The following is a 17,815-nucleotide window of genomic DNA, read 5'->3' as shown; positions in this document are numbered from 1 at the left end:
GGAAGAACTGTGTCACAGACTCCTTAGAAAATCTAGAAAAATCAATGAGTCTTCTCTCCAGACATATGTCTATCCATATAAAAATTTACAATTAATTTCTGGGAGTTGAAAGACCCCCCTGAACTCCCAGTTCCCAAGTTAACAAGCCCACTCTAGAACAAGGAGGTAAACTGTCCCACTGTATGTTCACACAGTATGTCTACCCATGGCCAGGAGGGATGCTGACAAACTTCAAGGCAACCAGGATGATAAAGGGTCTAGAAATCATATCATAGAGCTGAAGAAACTAAGAGTGGTTAGCCTAGGAAAATGAATGCTCGGAAAGGAACATAATATCCATTTTTAATTTCAGAAGCTATAATAAGGGACAGGGATTGGGTCTACACCTGTCCAGCTGTCAGAACTAAGACCAGTGAGAAGTTACAGTGAGGTCTATTTTCTTTCTTTTTTTTTTTTGTGGTGCGCGGGCCTCTCACTGTTGTGGCCTCTCCCGTTGCAGAGCACAGGCTCCGCACGCGCAGACTCAGTGGCCATGGCTCACGGGCCCAGCCGCTCCGCGGCATGTGGGATCCTCCCGGACCGGGGCACGAACCCATGTCCCCTGCATCGGCAGGCGGACTCTCAACCACTGCGCCACCAGGGAAGCCCCAGTGAGGTCTATTTTACTATTTCAATTCGGTGTAAGAAAAAGAACTTTCTTACAATTAAAGCTGTACAGGGGGCTTCCCTGGTGGCGCAGTGGTTAAGAATGTGCCTGCCAATGCAGGCGACACGGCTTCAAGCCCTGGTCCGGGAAGATCCCACAGGCTGTGGTGCAACTAAGCCCATGCGCCACAACTGCTGAGCACTTGTGCCACAACTACTAAAGCCTGCGTGCCTAGACCCCATGCTCTGCAACAAGAGAAGCCACCACAATGAGAAGCACATGCACTGCAACGAAGAGTAGCCTCCGCTCGCTGCAACTAGAAAGTCCGTATGCAGCAACAAAGACCCAATCAGCCAAAATAAATAAATAAATAAATAAAATAAATTTATTAGAAAAATAAAAATAAAGCTGTACAAAACTGGAATAGACAGTCCTGTGGAACAACAGAGTAGTGAGCTCCCCATCCCTGCAAGAATCCAAGCAGAAACAGAAAAATGAAACGTCAGAGATGTGATAGAAAGGATTCCTGAACCGGGTGGGAGGTGGTTCTACAATTATCTAATGCTTCTTCCAAATCAAAGTTTTAGTGAGCAGAACTGAAGATGGCAATAATAATTTTCTTCCTCTCCCAAACCTTAGTCTTGCTGTGATGCAATAGTTAAATTATAGCCAAGCTCCACACAGGACACTGAAGGAAACCCAGAAGGAAGCCCCATGACTGATCCTCTCTTGGCGATTCTCAGTGAGCTGACTAGGAATTGATAAAGGTATGGCCACTCTTGAAATTTCACATGCTAACTTTTTCTTCTTCTAACCCACTCCTCTATTTGCCTTTCTTTCTACCTCTGTTCAAGCTGTCCATTTTAATTCTTGGGAAGCTGTGTAAGTTTCAAAGCATATCAGCTCATGTACTTACTGAATTGACTCATCTCATCCACAAACTTTCAAACATGTGGGCATTTAATTAAAGCTTTTGCCTGATGATTTCAACAGATAAAAATGGGGAGAGGGCTTCCCTGGTGGCACAGTGGTTGAGAGTCCGCCTGCCGATGCAGGGGACACGGGTTCGTGCCCCGATCCGGGAAGATCCCACATGCCGCGGAGCAGCTGGGCCCGTGAGCCATGGCCGCTGAGCCTGCACGTCCGGAGCCTGTGCTCCGCAACGGGAGAGGCCACAATGGTGAGAGGCCCGTGTACCGCAAAAAAAAAAAAAAAAGAAAAAAAAATGGGGAGAATTCTGTGCTGGATTAATTTTGTACAAGCACCACATTCTGGTTAGAAAAGGTCACGGACTAGACCACTTCAAGTCTGCCCCCACAGGAGGTGGTCGACATCGAAGGCTCTCCAAAACGTGCAGCAGAGTGCTAACCAGGCAGCGGGTGTTTCAGAAATTTCAAGAAACTAAAGCAACTGACTCACTGTGTCTTCAACTTCTAAATCACTCCCTCTCCACAAGTAATTTTTGAGTCAGAAACACTGCTTTCCAAAAAGAACTTTTCTGCTAAAGACGTCTTTTAAGATACCACAAATGTGAAGTCAACACTTTCCCCTATTTACACGGATTACAAAGCCTATCTGTTCAAGACGCGCACAATCAAGATGAAATGTATAAAAGGAAAACTTCCTTTTGCCCATATTACTGCTCTCCCCTTCTGAGTTGTTCCCCAGAAGCTTCGGAAACAAGTTCTGAAAGCAAAGCTTTCCTCCGTTCCAGGGAAGAGGGGAAACTGGGGCCTCTTGACCTAAAAACTCAATATTTTGGAACATCCATAATTCTCCCGAGTCCATGCCAGTCAAATGGAGTCTCTCTTTAGCAAACCACTGGCCAGCTGGGGCTGGACAGCAAGGCTCTCACCCCTAGGAGATGACAAGGATAGGACTCAAAAGCTCCCTGGAAAAAAAAAAAAAGTCTCTCCTTCAGCTTGCATTACAAGCTGTTGGAAAACACAGATGGAGGAGATGACAGGAAAAGCAATTACTTCTTCTGGGCTTCCTTTCTGTCTGGATGCTAAGGAGACGGATACCAAATTCCATCACAGATTGAAATGCTATCTAAACATTCTTGAAATGTGGTCTTGCTCTCTGAAATATGGCCTGCCTTTGCTGCAGCAACCTGTAACCTATTAACATGTGAAGGTGGGGAGGGCCGACTTTCCTCCAGGCTGTCTAATTCTGGGCCTGCCTCTCCAATAACGCTCGTTTGTGACCACAGGTTAAAACATAAATAACTAAAAGATATATATATCTACACAGCATGACCCAACAGAAAGTGCTGATGAATCATTCACTTTATTTTCACATTCTTGGAATTGTAAATACCTGAAACTCTCTGAAGTATTTCAAGGTTTCTAGTGAGCCTTTCTAAATATAGGTGGAAACACACTAAACAGTAGTGTTATTATTTCAAATAGTAGTAAGTTGGGACTAGTCATAAACAAATCAAGCTTTAAACATCTTTAAAAGAACACACACACTGGTCAAAATGATGTTTTATGGGAGAGGGCTTTCGTTTACTTACAAATAATAAATACTCTCCCACAGACCTAATATTCAATACAGTTGAATAAAATGTTATTGCAGGTGGCCTATGTGTTCTGAGAAATGCCAAGATGAGAGAGATACAGCTTTTGCCTCCAGGACCTTATACACGAGCCAAAGGGACAAGATGTATTCACTGATAAGTCAGAGCAGCTCACGAAAGCCAAGTCAAAAACACGGGCGCAGGACTGTGGGAGTTCGTGGACAGAGAGACTGTACATCTAACTGATGGATACTGGGATCGATTTTCTCATCTGTGAAATGAGAGGAGTGGACCAGATGAGTTCCAAGTCCCTTCGGGTTCTAAAACTCTGATTCCTTTGGTATATACTGTTGAGCCAAACAGAAAATTTCGTAAAGGAAGTAGTATTTGAACTGGGTATGATCTTGAAGTGAAGCTACTGGAAGAAAAAGAGGAGAGAGAGCATTTTAGGCAAAAAGAAGAACATAAGCACAGGTCCAGAAAGCAAAGGGCACGCTCGGGAGAGCACTAGGCTTCCAGCGTGGATGGGTCACAGAAGGAGACAAAACTGGAAAGGTAGATTGAGGCCTTCAATGCCATGCAAAGGAACTTGGATTGAAGTTGGTAGAGAGCCCACAGGGGTTTGTGGGCTGTGTAGATGACATGACCAGACATATGTCGGAAAGTGAAAGAGCAGAATGAGGCTACAGTGTTGGCCGGCTACCCTGTTACTCTTTGTTACGTCTAAGGGCCCTATTTACACAGGCCTCACCTGCCAGAGAGGTGACACTTCATGGGAGAGACCTAAATAAACAAAAACCAAAGCAATAAGGACTAAGAACCAAGCAAGGCCAGGAAATAGGATCAGTTGCGGGAAACTACGATGTCTACACACAAATATTGACGATGACTACAAGGCAGACTACTTACAAACAGGCCAACGGAAGATGACGAGTAAGAGGAAAAAGAAAGTCACAAAATGTAGGAAAAATAGAGAAGCGGATAAAACTAAACATATAAGAGAAAAGGAAAAAGACTTATATAACACCTGTGAGCTACTAGAGGAAACCGGAATATGAGAGATCATAGGAATACATGCTACCCCCATAAAATCTGGGCAGCATAATGAACATTTAAAAAAATTGGCTATATACTAAATAATGTCAAAACAGGACAAATAACAGAATTGAGAGGCGCACACAGCCGACCTAACTGAATTACTGTTGAAGAGGGCAGGCCGGACACTGTAAAAGAAGACTAGACAGGGCACGATCAGCACTTCTGTTACGACAGCAATTCCGAAATAGGACGTCTAAGCAGAAGACTAGAATCCAGATGAAAAGGAAAAATGGTTAACAGATAACATCTGGCCCCCCAGTCACTGAAGAATACCTCTTCCCCGTACAATGCTTCTCCCCTGCATCCCCTTCCAACAGCCCTCCTTAGCTAGATCCAAAAAGAACTATAAAACTTGGAAATGAATCGACAGTTGCCTGCTAGGCAACAAAACTAGGTATGAGGAATTATAGCTGTGTCAGGTTACTACTATCTCTCTCTCTCTTTTTTTTTTTTTTTTGCAACATATCAACTTTATTTCCATCTTGATTTCAAAAAAATTTTATTGAGGTAAAATACACATAACATAAAATTTACTACCTTAACCATTTTTTATTGTACAGTTTCATTGACCTGTTGTGCAACCATCACCACTATCTATCCCCATAATTCATCCTGTAAAACGGAAACTCCACATGTATTAAACACTAACTCCCCGTTCTCCCCCAGACCCTGGCAACTACCATTATACATTCTGTCTTTATGATTTTCACTACTCTTAAGTACCTCATATAAGTGGAATCATCCGCTATTTGTCTTTTTGTGACTGGCTTATTTCATTTAGCATAATGTCCTCAAGGTTCATCCATGCTATAGCAGATGCCAGAATTTCTTTCCTTTTTTTTTTTTTTAAAAAATATTTATTTATTTATTTGGCTGTGTCAGGTCTTAGTTGCAGCACATGGGATCTTCATTGCTGCATGCAGGATCCTCAGTTGCGGCATGCGGGATCTTTAGCTGCGGCATGTGGGCTCTTAGTTGCAGCATGCGGGATCTAGTTCCCCGACCAGGGATCAAACCTGGGCCCCCTGCATTGGGAGCTCAGAGTCTCAACCACTGGACCACCCGGGAAGTCCCCCCCCCTTTTTTTTTTAGAATTTCTTTCCTTTTTAAGGCTGAATAATATTCCAATTATGTACAGACCATATTCTGCTTATCCATTCATCTGCCAATGGACACCTGGGTCGCTTCCATGTTTAAGCTATTGTGAATAATGCTGCTATGAACATGGGGGTAACAGGTATCTCTCCAGGACCCTGCTTCCAATTCTCTTGAGTATATACTCAAAGGAGAACTGCTGGATCATATGATAATTCATTTTAATTTTTTGAGGAACCACTGTATTGTTTTACACAGCAACTCTACCATTTTACATTTCCACCAGCAGTGCACAAGCATTTCAATTTCTTCACCTTTGCCAACACCTGTTGTTTTCTGGTTTTTTGATAGTAGTCATCCTAACGGGTGTGAAGTGGTATCTCATTGTACATTTTTTTTTATAAATGTTGTGTTTTTTTCCAAGAGAAACACTTTATTTATTTATTAATTTTTGGCTTTGTTGGATCTTTGTTGCTGTGCGCAGGCTTTCTCTAGTCGCGGTAAGCAGGGGCTACTCTTCGTTGTGGTGCGTGGGCTTCTCCTTGCGGTGGCTTCTCTTGTTGTGGAGCACAGGCTCTAGACACCTGGGCTTCAGCAGTTGTGGCTCGCGGGCTCTAGAGCACAGGCTCAGTAGTTGTGGCGCATGGGCTTAGTTGCTCCGCGGCATGTGGGATCTTCCCAGACCAGGGCTTGAACCTGTGTCCCCTGTATTGGCAGGTGGATTCTTTTTCTTTTATTTATTTTTTACATCTTTATTGGAGTACAATTGCTTTACAATGGTGTGTTAGTTTCTGCTTTATAACAAAGTGAATCAGTTACACATATACATATGTTCCCATATCTCTTCCCTCTTGCATCTCCCTCCCTCCCACCCTCCCTATCCCACCCCTCTAGGTGGTCACAAAGCACCGAGCTGATCTCCCTGTGCTATGCAGCTGCTTCCCACTAGCTATCTATTTTACGTTTGGTAGTGTATATATGTCACATGCCACTCTCTCACTTCATCCCAGCTTACCCTTCCCCCTCCTCATATCCTCAAGTCCATTCTCTAGTAGGTCTGGCAGGCGGATTCTTAACCACTGCACCACCAGGGAAGTCCCACTCTCACTGTACTTTTTTTTTTTTTTTTTTTTTGGCGGTACGCGGGTCTCTCACTGTTGTGGCCTCTCCCATAGTGGAGCACAGGCTCCGGACGCACAGGCTCAGCGGCCATGGCTCACGGGCCCAGCCACTCCACGGCATGTGGGATCTTCCCGGACTGGGGCATGAACCTGCATCCCCTGCATTGGCAGGCGGACTCTCAACCACTGTGCCACCAGGGAAGCCCTCACTGTACTTTTGATTTGCATTTTCCTAATGATTAGTGATACTGAGCACCTTTTCGTGGGCTCATTGGCCATTCATATTATCTTCTTTGGAGAAATGTCTATTCAAGTCCTTTGCCCAGTTTTTAATCAGGTTGTTTGCTTTTTTGTTGTTGAATATTAGGAGTTCTCTAAATATTCTGGATATTAAGCCCTCATCAGATATATGATTGGCAAATATTCTCTCCCATTCTATAGGTTGGCTTTTTACTCTGTTGATAATGTCTTTTGACACACAGGTTACTGCTATCTTTTGCAGCAACAAAAGTAATATGAGGGACTTCCCTGGTGGTCCAGTGGGTAACACTCGTGCTCCCAATGCAGGGGGCCCGGGTTCAATCCCTGGTCAGGGAACTAGATCCCGCATGCGTACCACAACTAAGAGTTTGCATGCCGCAACTAAGACCCAGAGCAGCCTAAATAAATAAATATTTTTTTAAAAAAAACTAATATCAAAATCCCAACAACTTAGCAGATAGATAAATGCAGCAACCTTGTTGGGCCACAGTACACAAAATAAAGGAGGGCTCAGAGACGTCCGACATTAAGGAGGAAGCCAAGGAAACTTCGATTTTCTCATTTCAGCGCGCATTTAACCCTGGACCTGGGTGAGCTGTGCTACAATATATGCTTCTGGTCCAAGGGACGCTGAGTGACAGCTCATGGCTGGTCTGGGCAGCCTCTCCCTGCTACTAGCGGGACAAGTCATGCAAGTTTCCTGCTGTGTATGGGGCAGATCAGTTAAGGAAGTACTCTGTAAGCAGGCAGATCAATATTTTGGTCACTTGGTTGTGGGGTCTTGAAGAAAACGGGATATATTTAATACGAAGGAATAAGTTACTTACTTGCCGGCCATCCTGTCCCACATTTGTTTGACCTCTTACAACAGTTCGAATGCTGTCATCCAGTCTCCTAGCAAAAAAAGTTAAAGGATACAAATCATTAAAATATCTCGATTCCTTCAAGACGAAAAGACAACCCTCAAAACGGGAGAAAATATTTGCAAACGAATCGATGAACAAAGGATTAATCTTCAAAATATATAAACAGCTCATGTAGCTCAATATTAAAAAAACAAACAACCCAATCCAAAAATGGGCTGAAGACCTAAATAGACATTTCTCCAAAGAAGACATACAGATAGCCAAGAAGCACATGAAAAGCTGCTAGACATCAGTAATTATTAGAGAAATGCAAATCAAAACTACAATGAGGTATCACCTCACACCAGTTAGAATGGGCATCGTCAGAAAATCTACAAACAAATGCTGGAGAGGGTGTGGAGAAAAGGGAACCCTCTTGCACTGCTGGTGGGAAGGTAAATTGATACAGCCACTATGGAGAACAGTGTGGAGGTTCCTTAAAAAACTAAAAATAGAATTACCATATGACCCAGCAATCCCACTACTGGGCATATACCCTGAGAAAACCATAATTCAAAAAGACACATGCACCCCAATGTTCACTGCAGCACTATTTACAATAGCCAGGTCATGGAAGCAACCTAAATGCCCATCGACAGACGAATGGATAAAGAAGATGTGGTACATATATACAACGGAATATTACTCAGCCATAAAAAGGAACGAAATTGGGTCACTTGTAGAGACGTGGATGGATCTAGAGACTGTCATACAGAGTGAAGTAAGTCAGAAAGAGAAAAACAAATATCGTATATTAACGCATATATGTGGAACCTAGAAAAATGGTACAGATGAACCAGTTTGCAGGGCAGAAATTGAGACACAGATGTAGAGAACAAACATATGGACATCAAGTGGGGAAAGTGGTGGGGGTGGCGGTGTGATGAATTGGGAGATTGGGATTGACATGTATACCCTGATGTGTATAAAATGGATGACTAATAAGAACCTGCTGTATAAAAAAAAAATAAAATTCAAAAATTCAAAAAAAAAATCTCGATTCCAGGTTGACCAAAAGAAAAAAAGCTGGGATTCCCTGGTGGCACAGTGGTTAAGAATCCGCCTGCCAATGCAGGGGACATGGATTTCATCCCTGGTCCGGGAAGATCCCACATGCCGCGGAGCAACTAAGCCCATGCACCGCAATTAGGGAGCCCGTGCTCTAGAGCCCACGAGCCACAACTACTGAGCCTGTGTGCCACAACTAATGAAGCCCGCGCACCTAGAGCCCGTGCTCTGCAACAAGAGAAGCCACAGCAATGAGAAGCCCGCGCACCGCAACTAAGAGTAGCTCCTGCTCGCTGCAACTAGAGAAAGCCCGTGTGCAGTAATGAAGACCCAACTCAGCCAAAACTAAATTAATTAATTAATTTTTTAAAAAGTTAGTAACATATCCATCAGTGTTTGCAGATTGCAGCTACTTATTCAGAAGAAAAAACAAAGATGTCTGATGATAGGAGGAAGAGTGAGGCCTTGGACCTCAGTGAGGGAGCAGCAACAGTAGTGTAGAAGCCAAGCCCAGCACAGACTGATGAGTCACCTTTGTTATTTTTTAAAAGGTTATTTTCACTTAATGTTCAGAGCCATTCAAAAGGACCAATGTAACTTTTAATATTTGTCATGGAGTAAACCAGAAACGACAAAGTTGCTGAAACTTTATGGGAACAAGCCAGAGAATTCAAAGTAGTCCACACAAAATCCTTCCTCAGTAACATCCTAGGAACCTTAAAAGGGATGAGGAGCAGGTGCTATATGAAATCCATGCCTCGCCACCTGGGCCCTGATCTGCAGGAGGCGGATCTGTGGCCCCCACTTCCTCTTTCTCCTGCAGCTTAACAGGGGCCATTTAATGGCATCTCAACCAGAGAATTTTATGTCAGTTTATGTCATTTATGTCATTTTTCATTTGAAGAACCGTTAAAGGTATGGTGAGAGAAAGTTGAAAATAACTGGCTTGCAAGTGATTTTCATTTTTGTTGTTGTTTTGGGATTTTTTTGGCCGCGCCGTGCCGCGCAGCATGTGGAATCTTAGTTCCCCAACTAAGGATCGAACCCGCGCCCCCTGCATTGGAAGCATGGAGTCTTTTTTTTTTTTTAACATCTTTATTGGCGTATAATTGCTTTACAATGGTGTGTTAGTTTCTGCTGTATAACAAAGTGAATCAGCTATACATATACATATATCCCCGTATCTCCTCCCTCTTGCATCTCCCTCCCACCCTCCCTATCCCACCCCTCTAGGTGGTCAAAAAGCACAGAGCTGATCTCCCTGTGCTATGCGGCTGCTTCCCACTAGCTATCTGTTTTACATTTGGTGGTATATATAAGTCCAAGCCACTCTCTCACTTTGTCCCAGCTTATCCTTCCCCGTCCCCATGTCCTCAAGTCCATTCTCTACGTCTGCATCTTTATTCCTGTCCTGCCCCTAGGTTCTTCAGAACCTTTTTTTTTTTTTTTTAGATTCCATATATATGTGTTAGCATACGGCATTTGTTTTTCTCTTTCTGACTTACTTCACTCTGTATGACAGACCCTAGGTCCAACCACCTCACTACAAATAACTCAATTTCGTTTCTTTTTATGGCTGAGTAATATTCCATTGTATATATGTGCCACATCTTCTTTATCCACATTCATCTGTTGATGGACACTTAGGTTGGGAAGCACGGAGTCTTAACCACTGGACAGCGAGGGAAGCCCCTCGCAAGTGATTTTTGGATCATGGGGGAATTTTCATTTTCTGTGCAAACCCTATAAAACTTAGCCGTCTCTACTACCGCTGTTACAGCTAAAGTCCACCGAAACAATCAACAGGCTTCTTTGTATTTATTTATTTTTGGCTGCATAGGGTCTTCATTGCTGTGCGCAGGCTTTCTCTAGTTGCGGCGAGCAGGGGCTACTCTCCGTTGTGGTGCGAGGGCTTCTCAGTGTGGTGGCTTCTCTCGTTGCGGAGCACAGGCTCTAGGCACACAGGTTTCAGTAGTTGTGGTGCACGGGCTTCAGTAGTTGTTGCACATGGGCTCAGTAGTTGTGGCGCACGGGCTTAGTTGCTCTGCAGCATGTGGGATCTTCCCAGACCAGGGCTCAAACCTGTGTCCCCTGCATTGGCAGGCAGATTCTTAACCACTGCGCCAACAGGGAAGTCCCTTCTTTGTACTTTTTAAGGCACCCAACTGAACAAAACATTAATGGCAGAGGTCTTCACCTAAAAACCCAAAGGTTGTCAGGGAAAAATAAATCATCTCCTGGATTCAAAATGAAGGCTTCTCCTCATCACAAGTTAAAAAACAACAACAACAAAAAAAACTATATTTAAAGTAATAACATCAACCATTACAATAATAATTACAACAAACAAACTTTGAGTATCTACCATGTGTCAAAACTGGAAATTCAGACATGGATAAACCAGAATAAGGCTATTTGGCAGAAAGGACATCTGATGACCACCCTAGACATCCTAGATTAATCACAATGTTTAGTCCTGGGACACCACCCACACCAACCAGCAGATCTGACCACATTGTTAGCTGATGCATGGCCAAGGGATATATAAGCCCAGCTTCATATCTAAGCCTCGGGAATACAAAAAAAAAGAAAAAGGGTAAATCTGCTAGGGAAATAAAGTCACTAAAAATGTCGCAGAAATGCTTTTGTCTCCTTTTATAATCAACTGTTTTGAACAGCCTGTTACAGATTCCTTCCTTTTTTTAAAATAAATAATTGAAGACTGATCAAAGAATCAAGTTCTTTGCCACAAGACTCATATGGAAACCCAGAAAAAAATACTATTTTTAAAAAGATTACCATCTACAGCAAACTTGAGATTTTAGTGTTCTTACAGATAAGTGTGATCCAGAATGTGATCAACTAAATGAACAGCATACTTTCATTAATTATTAATAATCACACGGTGTTACTTACCTTATTTTCAGTCTAATTTTGTTCACAACTTCATCGATGTTTGCCAGAGACTACAATAAAGAAGGAGAGGTGCCAGCTGTTATTTCACTTCCAGGAATTCCTCTTTCCAGAGAAATGATGAACTATAATGGCTATTTATGACATCTCAGAGAAACTAATCATATGGTATGATACAATTTTCACTTAAAAAATATATATATAGGGAATTCCCTGGCGGTCCAGTGGTTAGAACTCCACGCTTCCACAGCAGGGGCATGGGTTCAATCCCTGGTCGGGGAACTAAGATCCCGCAAGCCTTGCAATGCAGCCGGGGTGGGAGGGCGGAGGAAGTACAGCGGTAGTTGGCAACAACTGCAAAATTCAGCCTGGAATCTATTTTTCATAAATAAAGTTTATTGGAAAACAGCCATGTCCATTCGTTTACATATTATCGACAGCTGCCTTTGAGCTACAAAGACAGAATTGAGTAGCTGCAACAGAGACTGAATAATCCATAAAGCCTAAAATTACTATCTAGACCTTTACAGGAAATTTCCTGACCCCTGGTATATAGGATCGTGACAAACTCGTCAACAAAATCCTCATAGCAACAAAAATGAATGAATGATTACAACAGACAACAACATGGATGAATCTTACTAACATGATGTTGCGTGCGCACACACACACATATACACAAACCAGACACAAGAGCATATACTGTATGATTGCATTTATAGTATTTCAAAAGTGAGTGAAACTATTCTCCTGCATTAGAAGTCAGGATAGTGGTTAACTCTGGAGGAGGCAGTGACTGGGAGAGGCAAGAAGGGGCTACTTTATTAATGTTTTATTTCTTGGTCTGGGTGGTGGTTACCTGGCTTTACTCATTTGGTGAAAATTCATCAAGTTGTACATTTAGGATCTGTACACTCCTCCACATTATGTTAAACGTCAATAAATAAATACCTCTGTTTTTTATTACGTGTCTAGGTCCATTAGAAAAAAGCCTGGAAGGATAAACACTATTACTTTGAGTCTATATTAGTAGCTGTAACCTATGAAATCAGTAGCAGTAGTTGTAATCTATGAAGAAGAGGGATTTTAAGTTTTTTTTCTTTTTGCCTATGAGTATTTTCTAATTGCTCTATATTGACAATGCACTGCTATTGCAATTACAATACAGTTATTTCTATTTTTAAGACAATGACAATAAAAACAAATGGACTAGTACCAATTTAGTGAGCTGAAAACATGAGGAAAGGGTGCCCCCTAATGGAATAGAGATGGTACAATTTTATAGCACCATTTTAACTGAAGTTTTCAAAATATAATTTTGTTAAGTCCTCTTTCCCTCTCTCCCGATAGATATTTTACCTCAGAAGGAATTGGGGGTGACACAGGAATTGCGCTTATAAATTGCTACCGGCAACCTGTGCTGGCAGGAAGAGGCAGAAGCCCTCCAGGCACAGGTCTGATAAGAGAACCAGGTCACACATAAAACAAGATGAAACCTTGCCATTTACGACAAGATGGATGGACCTTGAGGGTATCAAGTGAAATAAATCAGACGGAGAAGCACAAATACTGTATGATTTCACTCATATGTGAAATATAGAAAACAAATAAACAAACAAATAAACAAAATAAATGAACAAGGGCTTCCCTGGTGGTGCAGTGGTTAAGAATCCACCTGCCAATGCAGGGGACACGGGTTCGAGCCCTGGTCTGGGAAGATCCCACATGCCACGGAGCAACTAAGCCCCTGTGCCACAGCTACAATGCAACTACTGCAATGTCCATGAGGTATATAGATGGATTTTGCCCAAGATTTAGCAATAGTTGAAAGAAATTATAAATCATGCCCTTACTTTCTATTACCTTTTAATTAAGGTCCATGAGAATCTGGGTTGGAAAATGGTATAAATCTGGGGTTGGGGAAATAAAGGTACCCCTGTGTCATAAATTTCCTGAATTACCTGAGAAACTTCACTATACATCACCATGGATGTCGGGACATAATTAGACAAGACATATAACTGAATCTGTGGAACAACAAATGTCTTATGCTACCTTCAGTAGTTTAAAAAAAAAACCCACAAAAACTTATCAGGAAGAAGGGAGAACCTGGTGGTTCCCTATATACATAATTTTCAAATCTAACAATTTGTTCTGGTGAGTTAGCTGTCTTGATAGGCTGGGGTAAATTAAATCTTTTTGTGGATAAAACTGCTATCTTTATACCATTGCTTCCAAATTTCTATCTCCAGCTAATTCCTAGAATTCGTCTTTCATAGAAAATGATGAGCTCTTAGGAATCCCCTGGCGGTCCAGTGGTTAGGACTTGGCGCTTTCACTGTCAAGGGCCCCCGTTCAATCCCTGGCCGGGGACTAAGATCCTGCAAGCTGTACATGGTGCAGCCAAAAAAGAAAAAGATGAGTTCTAAAGGCTTTCTGTGAAAGCTCAGAAAAAACGATCACACAGTATGATACCATTTTTTCCAAATTTATTGTAAAAATCAGCATGTCCATCAGAAAAAGTTTGGAAGGATATATGCCAAAATATTAACAGTTATGGCAATGATGGGCTCCAGACTCAAATATCCAACTATGTATTTCTACCTGGATGGCCCAAATATGTTCAAAACTGAGCTCACCTTTACACCCTAATTCTACCTTCCTTACCACTAAAACTGGCTCTTCCTCCTTACTCCCAGTACAGGATAAAGGGGCCAACACCACCCACAGTCTGCTGGGCTAGAAATCAAAGTTCTGAAATTTACATCTTGAAATAGGAATAAAAGTAGCTTTCTAACTCCAGGCTTATCCTGCCTACCTCATTCCCATTTTCCCCCTATTACATTAGAAAAATCCTGTCTACTTCCCAATTTACTACAGAAAATTGGGGGTCGGGGGGCAACAGGACAGACATTTTCAACCTAAGGGTACGATTCCTAATAATATGCTCACTATACAGAGAATTCCACACTAACACAACAACAGTATTTGGTATTAGCTAACCCTCCCCCCACCAAAAAGAAAGCTGGTTACAACGGAGTCTAACTTGAATTTAACTCTCACTTGCTTATCAAGGTCCCTTAGATTATGTAGTATAACACATAATACATCATTAATATTCAGGATGAGCCAGAAGCCACTGCAAGAAGAAAACTCTACACTTACTTGCTCTGTTGGGAACAGGGTGTTGATATACTCCACAGCATTGAAATCTGCTCGATCTAGAGGATCCTGGCTTGGAAATACCTACATAAAGATAGAGAATTAAAAATCACCTACCTTTCTGCCTTGCTTTATGTATTATTTCTTTCCTCCCTATTGGTTGGTAAGTTTTTGGAAGGCAAAGACCATAGCTTTTTTTCATTTTACGAGGCTTAACAACAACAGACGCGCAATAAAATAGCTAGTAAAGTAAATCTGTAATTTTCACCAACATCCGTAATTTTAACATCTTAGTAAAACTAACAGAATGTGCAACAGTGAAAAGTTCCAGATATCCACGAAATCCCAAGGACAAGGTAAAATAAGTGGGCATTGTACACGATCAGATTAAGCCAGCGGATGACATGCTTGTATTAAGGGAATCTTGATAACAGACTTATTATACACCATGTCTCAGTGATGTCTCAGCAGTAGAATTCACTATGCATCAAAGCGATTATTATACTCAGCGTCCGGAAGTGGAGAGCTGACATTTAGGAACTGTCCATCTCTTTTACAGAAGAAAGCAAGCCGCCTTCTGAGAAATATACTAGCTCCCTTCAAATGTTGCAATTTGAAGAACATGTATCAAGGTGGGTTGCAAAGCAGTTAAGTGATCCCCTGGGTACTAGATTTCACCAGCTCAAGGCAGTTATTCTGGGAAGCAAATTCTTTTTTGAGGTCTGCTTATTGGAGAAACCTGTGCTAGAATTCAATCTTACCAAGAAATAGGAAAAACTGTGCTCTTCTAAAACCCTTGTCAAATGATAACTGACTGCATTGTTTGTTTCTTCTATTGGAGCCCACTAGGTCCAAAGGGAATGAAATGTATGTCTCTGGGAATTCCCTGGCAGTCCAGTGGTTAGGACTCATGCCCTCACTGCAGGCAGCCCAGGTTCAATCCCTGGTAGGGGAACTAAGATCCCACAAGACCTGAGGCAAGGCCAAACAAACAAACAAAAAACAAACGAAAAAAGAAACATATGTCTCTTTCTGGCAGATGGAGATGGGTGGAAAGCCGTGTGACTTGAACACCAAAACCTTTGCGTAATGGCCTGGCATCCTCAGGATCTGCCAAATGTGCCGTGAATGAGTAATCCAACCACTCCAAGGAAAACACATCTAAAAATCTATAAATGGGACAATACAAACAAATAACTTAGTACACTGGCAGACCCATAGTAATTATTAATGGTCAATACATATTAACTATCAGTAATAGAAGTAGTAATGTTTTACTTCAAAAAACTTCCCAGTGGTCATTAAGTATGGCTCACCCCTCCTTTTCCTAAATCCCCGACACCAACTTCTTTAAGGGAGATTTTTCTCCCTTTATCAGGAGCGATACCCTGTACAAGGGTCTAAATTGCTATTTCTAATATCATCACTCTTAAAAACTCCATACACTTGAAAAGAGAATTTAGTCACCTAAAGAATTCCTGCAGGGAAGAGAAGCCACCTGGGAATATTCTACAACCTAACCCAAATTAATCAACAGCAGGAATTCTCAACTAAGTACGGTAAAGGGTTTTTTGTTTTTTGCTTTTAACCTTTGCCCCTCTGCTTTGCGATATGCTTCAAAAATAGAGGTTACCTCCTCCCCTCAATTCCGAGTCACTCACAAGGGACTAGATGGAGAATCCGGAACACTGCGACACCAGCCTGATAAATGAATGAACAGCCCCGCAACTCCCAAAACCTGAGGTTGCTACCTATGAGGTCCCTTTTTCTACGTGCATTCTTTCAGGAGACACAGCTCCTTTGCCCAAACCCACCAGGACGCCCCACCCTCCAAAGACAAGGCCTAGAAAAGATTCTCTCCCTCCTCTAGATTCAGAAACCCCTTCCCACCACCACCTCCCACCAAAACCTTTCCTTGCCCTTCTGCGCCTAGCTCCCACGTCTCCCACGAAGACCGCTTCCCCGGCGTCCCACCGCAGGTCCCACCCCCAGAGCTGCCCCAGCCTCCGCACTCTCCTCCCGTCGAGGGGCGGAACGCTCACCTGCTCGATGGCGAGCTGCACGTCGGGCGTGAGCTGCAGCACGGCTTCCAGCTCCTCCACGAACTCCAGTTCCTCCTCCTCCATCATCCTGCCGCCCAGCTCCCTCCCGGCGCCCACCCCTACCCCGAGCCGCACCTCCTGCAGCCACCCACGCCCCAGAACTGCAACCCTCCAGCGGCAGCGCTCCAGACAGCCGGGGCTCTGTCACCCAGTCGGGCACTTCCGGGAAGCCAGGCACTTCCGGGATCCGGGGCATTCTGGGATAGCGGAGGACTGACCTCTGGTCCCAAGGAGGAGGTGTTCCTGTCACCTCCCGGAGTCTCCCTGGGCAACCCTGTAGTCCGGCGGCCCCCACCTGCCCTCACCCCTCCTTAAGATGGTGGGGACCCGCTTCACCTCGCCGAAGGCGCCCTCCCCACTTGGGCCCTGGCGCTAGGGAGGACCCGGCCGCTCCGGCAGGACCACCCAGTGAGGGTGCGCCCCAACACCGTCGCGATCGAATGACAGCAGCTCTCACGGGCCGCGAGGCCGGCGATCCTTCTCAGGGGCCCCTTGCTCAGTGGCAGTAGGTGTCCCCCCAGCCATCGGGGGAGAAATGACCCCAGCTGGTAAGTGGCGATGTTGCCAAGGACAATTTGTAGGATGGGAATTTGTCCACTTGACAAGAGTTAAATTCCCCGTGTGCCAAGCTTCTAGGCAGCATTTTCTGGGGGCGTCCGCACCCAGGGGTCCCTTGCTCAGTGGCAGTAGCGGGGGCGGGGAAAAAGATCCAGATTAGGCAGTGACCCGCCCTGGGGAAATGTTGACTTTCTCTGAGACTGAGTAGCTGGAGTCGAAGTCACGGTCCACGAATGATGAGCTGTGTGATCTTGAACAAATTACTACATCGGCCCTGCTTACCCTGCAAGGATGCGGCGAGAGAGAAAAATTAAAATTTCTATGCAAATTTAAGCTAACAATACAGGTAATATGAGTGTGTCTAGCTCTTATGTACCACAAAGGAAAAAGCCAGGTCACCCTGTGGAACCACTTTTCCTCCAGAC

At 43.5% G+C, this 17,815-nt stretch overlaps 1 protein-coding gene across 1 annotated transcript in view; it reads right to left on the bottom strand.

Annotated features, from left to right (window-relative positions):
- Nucleotides 1-16,876, bottom strand: part of VPS53 (VPS53 subunit of GARP complex) — a 124,277-nt gene extending 107,401 nt beyond the window's left edge. The window contains exons 1-4 of the mRNA XM_082859861.1: nucleotides 16,773-16,876; nucleotides 14,734-14,814; nucleotides 11,572-11,621; nucleotides 7,570-7,636 (exon numbers count right to left, since the gene is read on the bottom strand). Of these exons, the coding sequence (XP_082715987.1) occupies nucleotides 7,570-7,636; nucleotides 11,572-11,621; nucleotides 14,734-14,814; nucleotides 16,773-16,859 (285 nt within the window). The 5' untranslated portion in view covers nucleotides 16,860-16,876. The remainder of the gene's footprint in view (nucleotides 1-7,569; nucleotides 7,637-11,571; nucleotides 11,622-14,733; nucleotides 14,815-16,772) is intronic.
- Between the last annotated feature and the right edge of the window lie 939 nt (nucleotides 16,877-17,815).

The sequence above is a fragment of the Leucopleurus acutus genome, assembly GCF_964270905.1.
Source record: "Leucopleurus acutus genome assembly, chromosome: 19".
Taxonomy (NCBI): Eukaryota; Metazoa; Chordata; class Mammalia; order Artiodactyla; family Delphinidae; genus Leucopleurus; species Leucopleurus acutus.
Note: the sequence above shows the minus strand (reverse complement) of the source record. Positions and strands in the feature narration are given on the sequence as shown.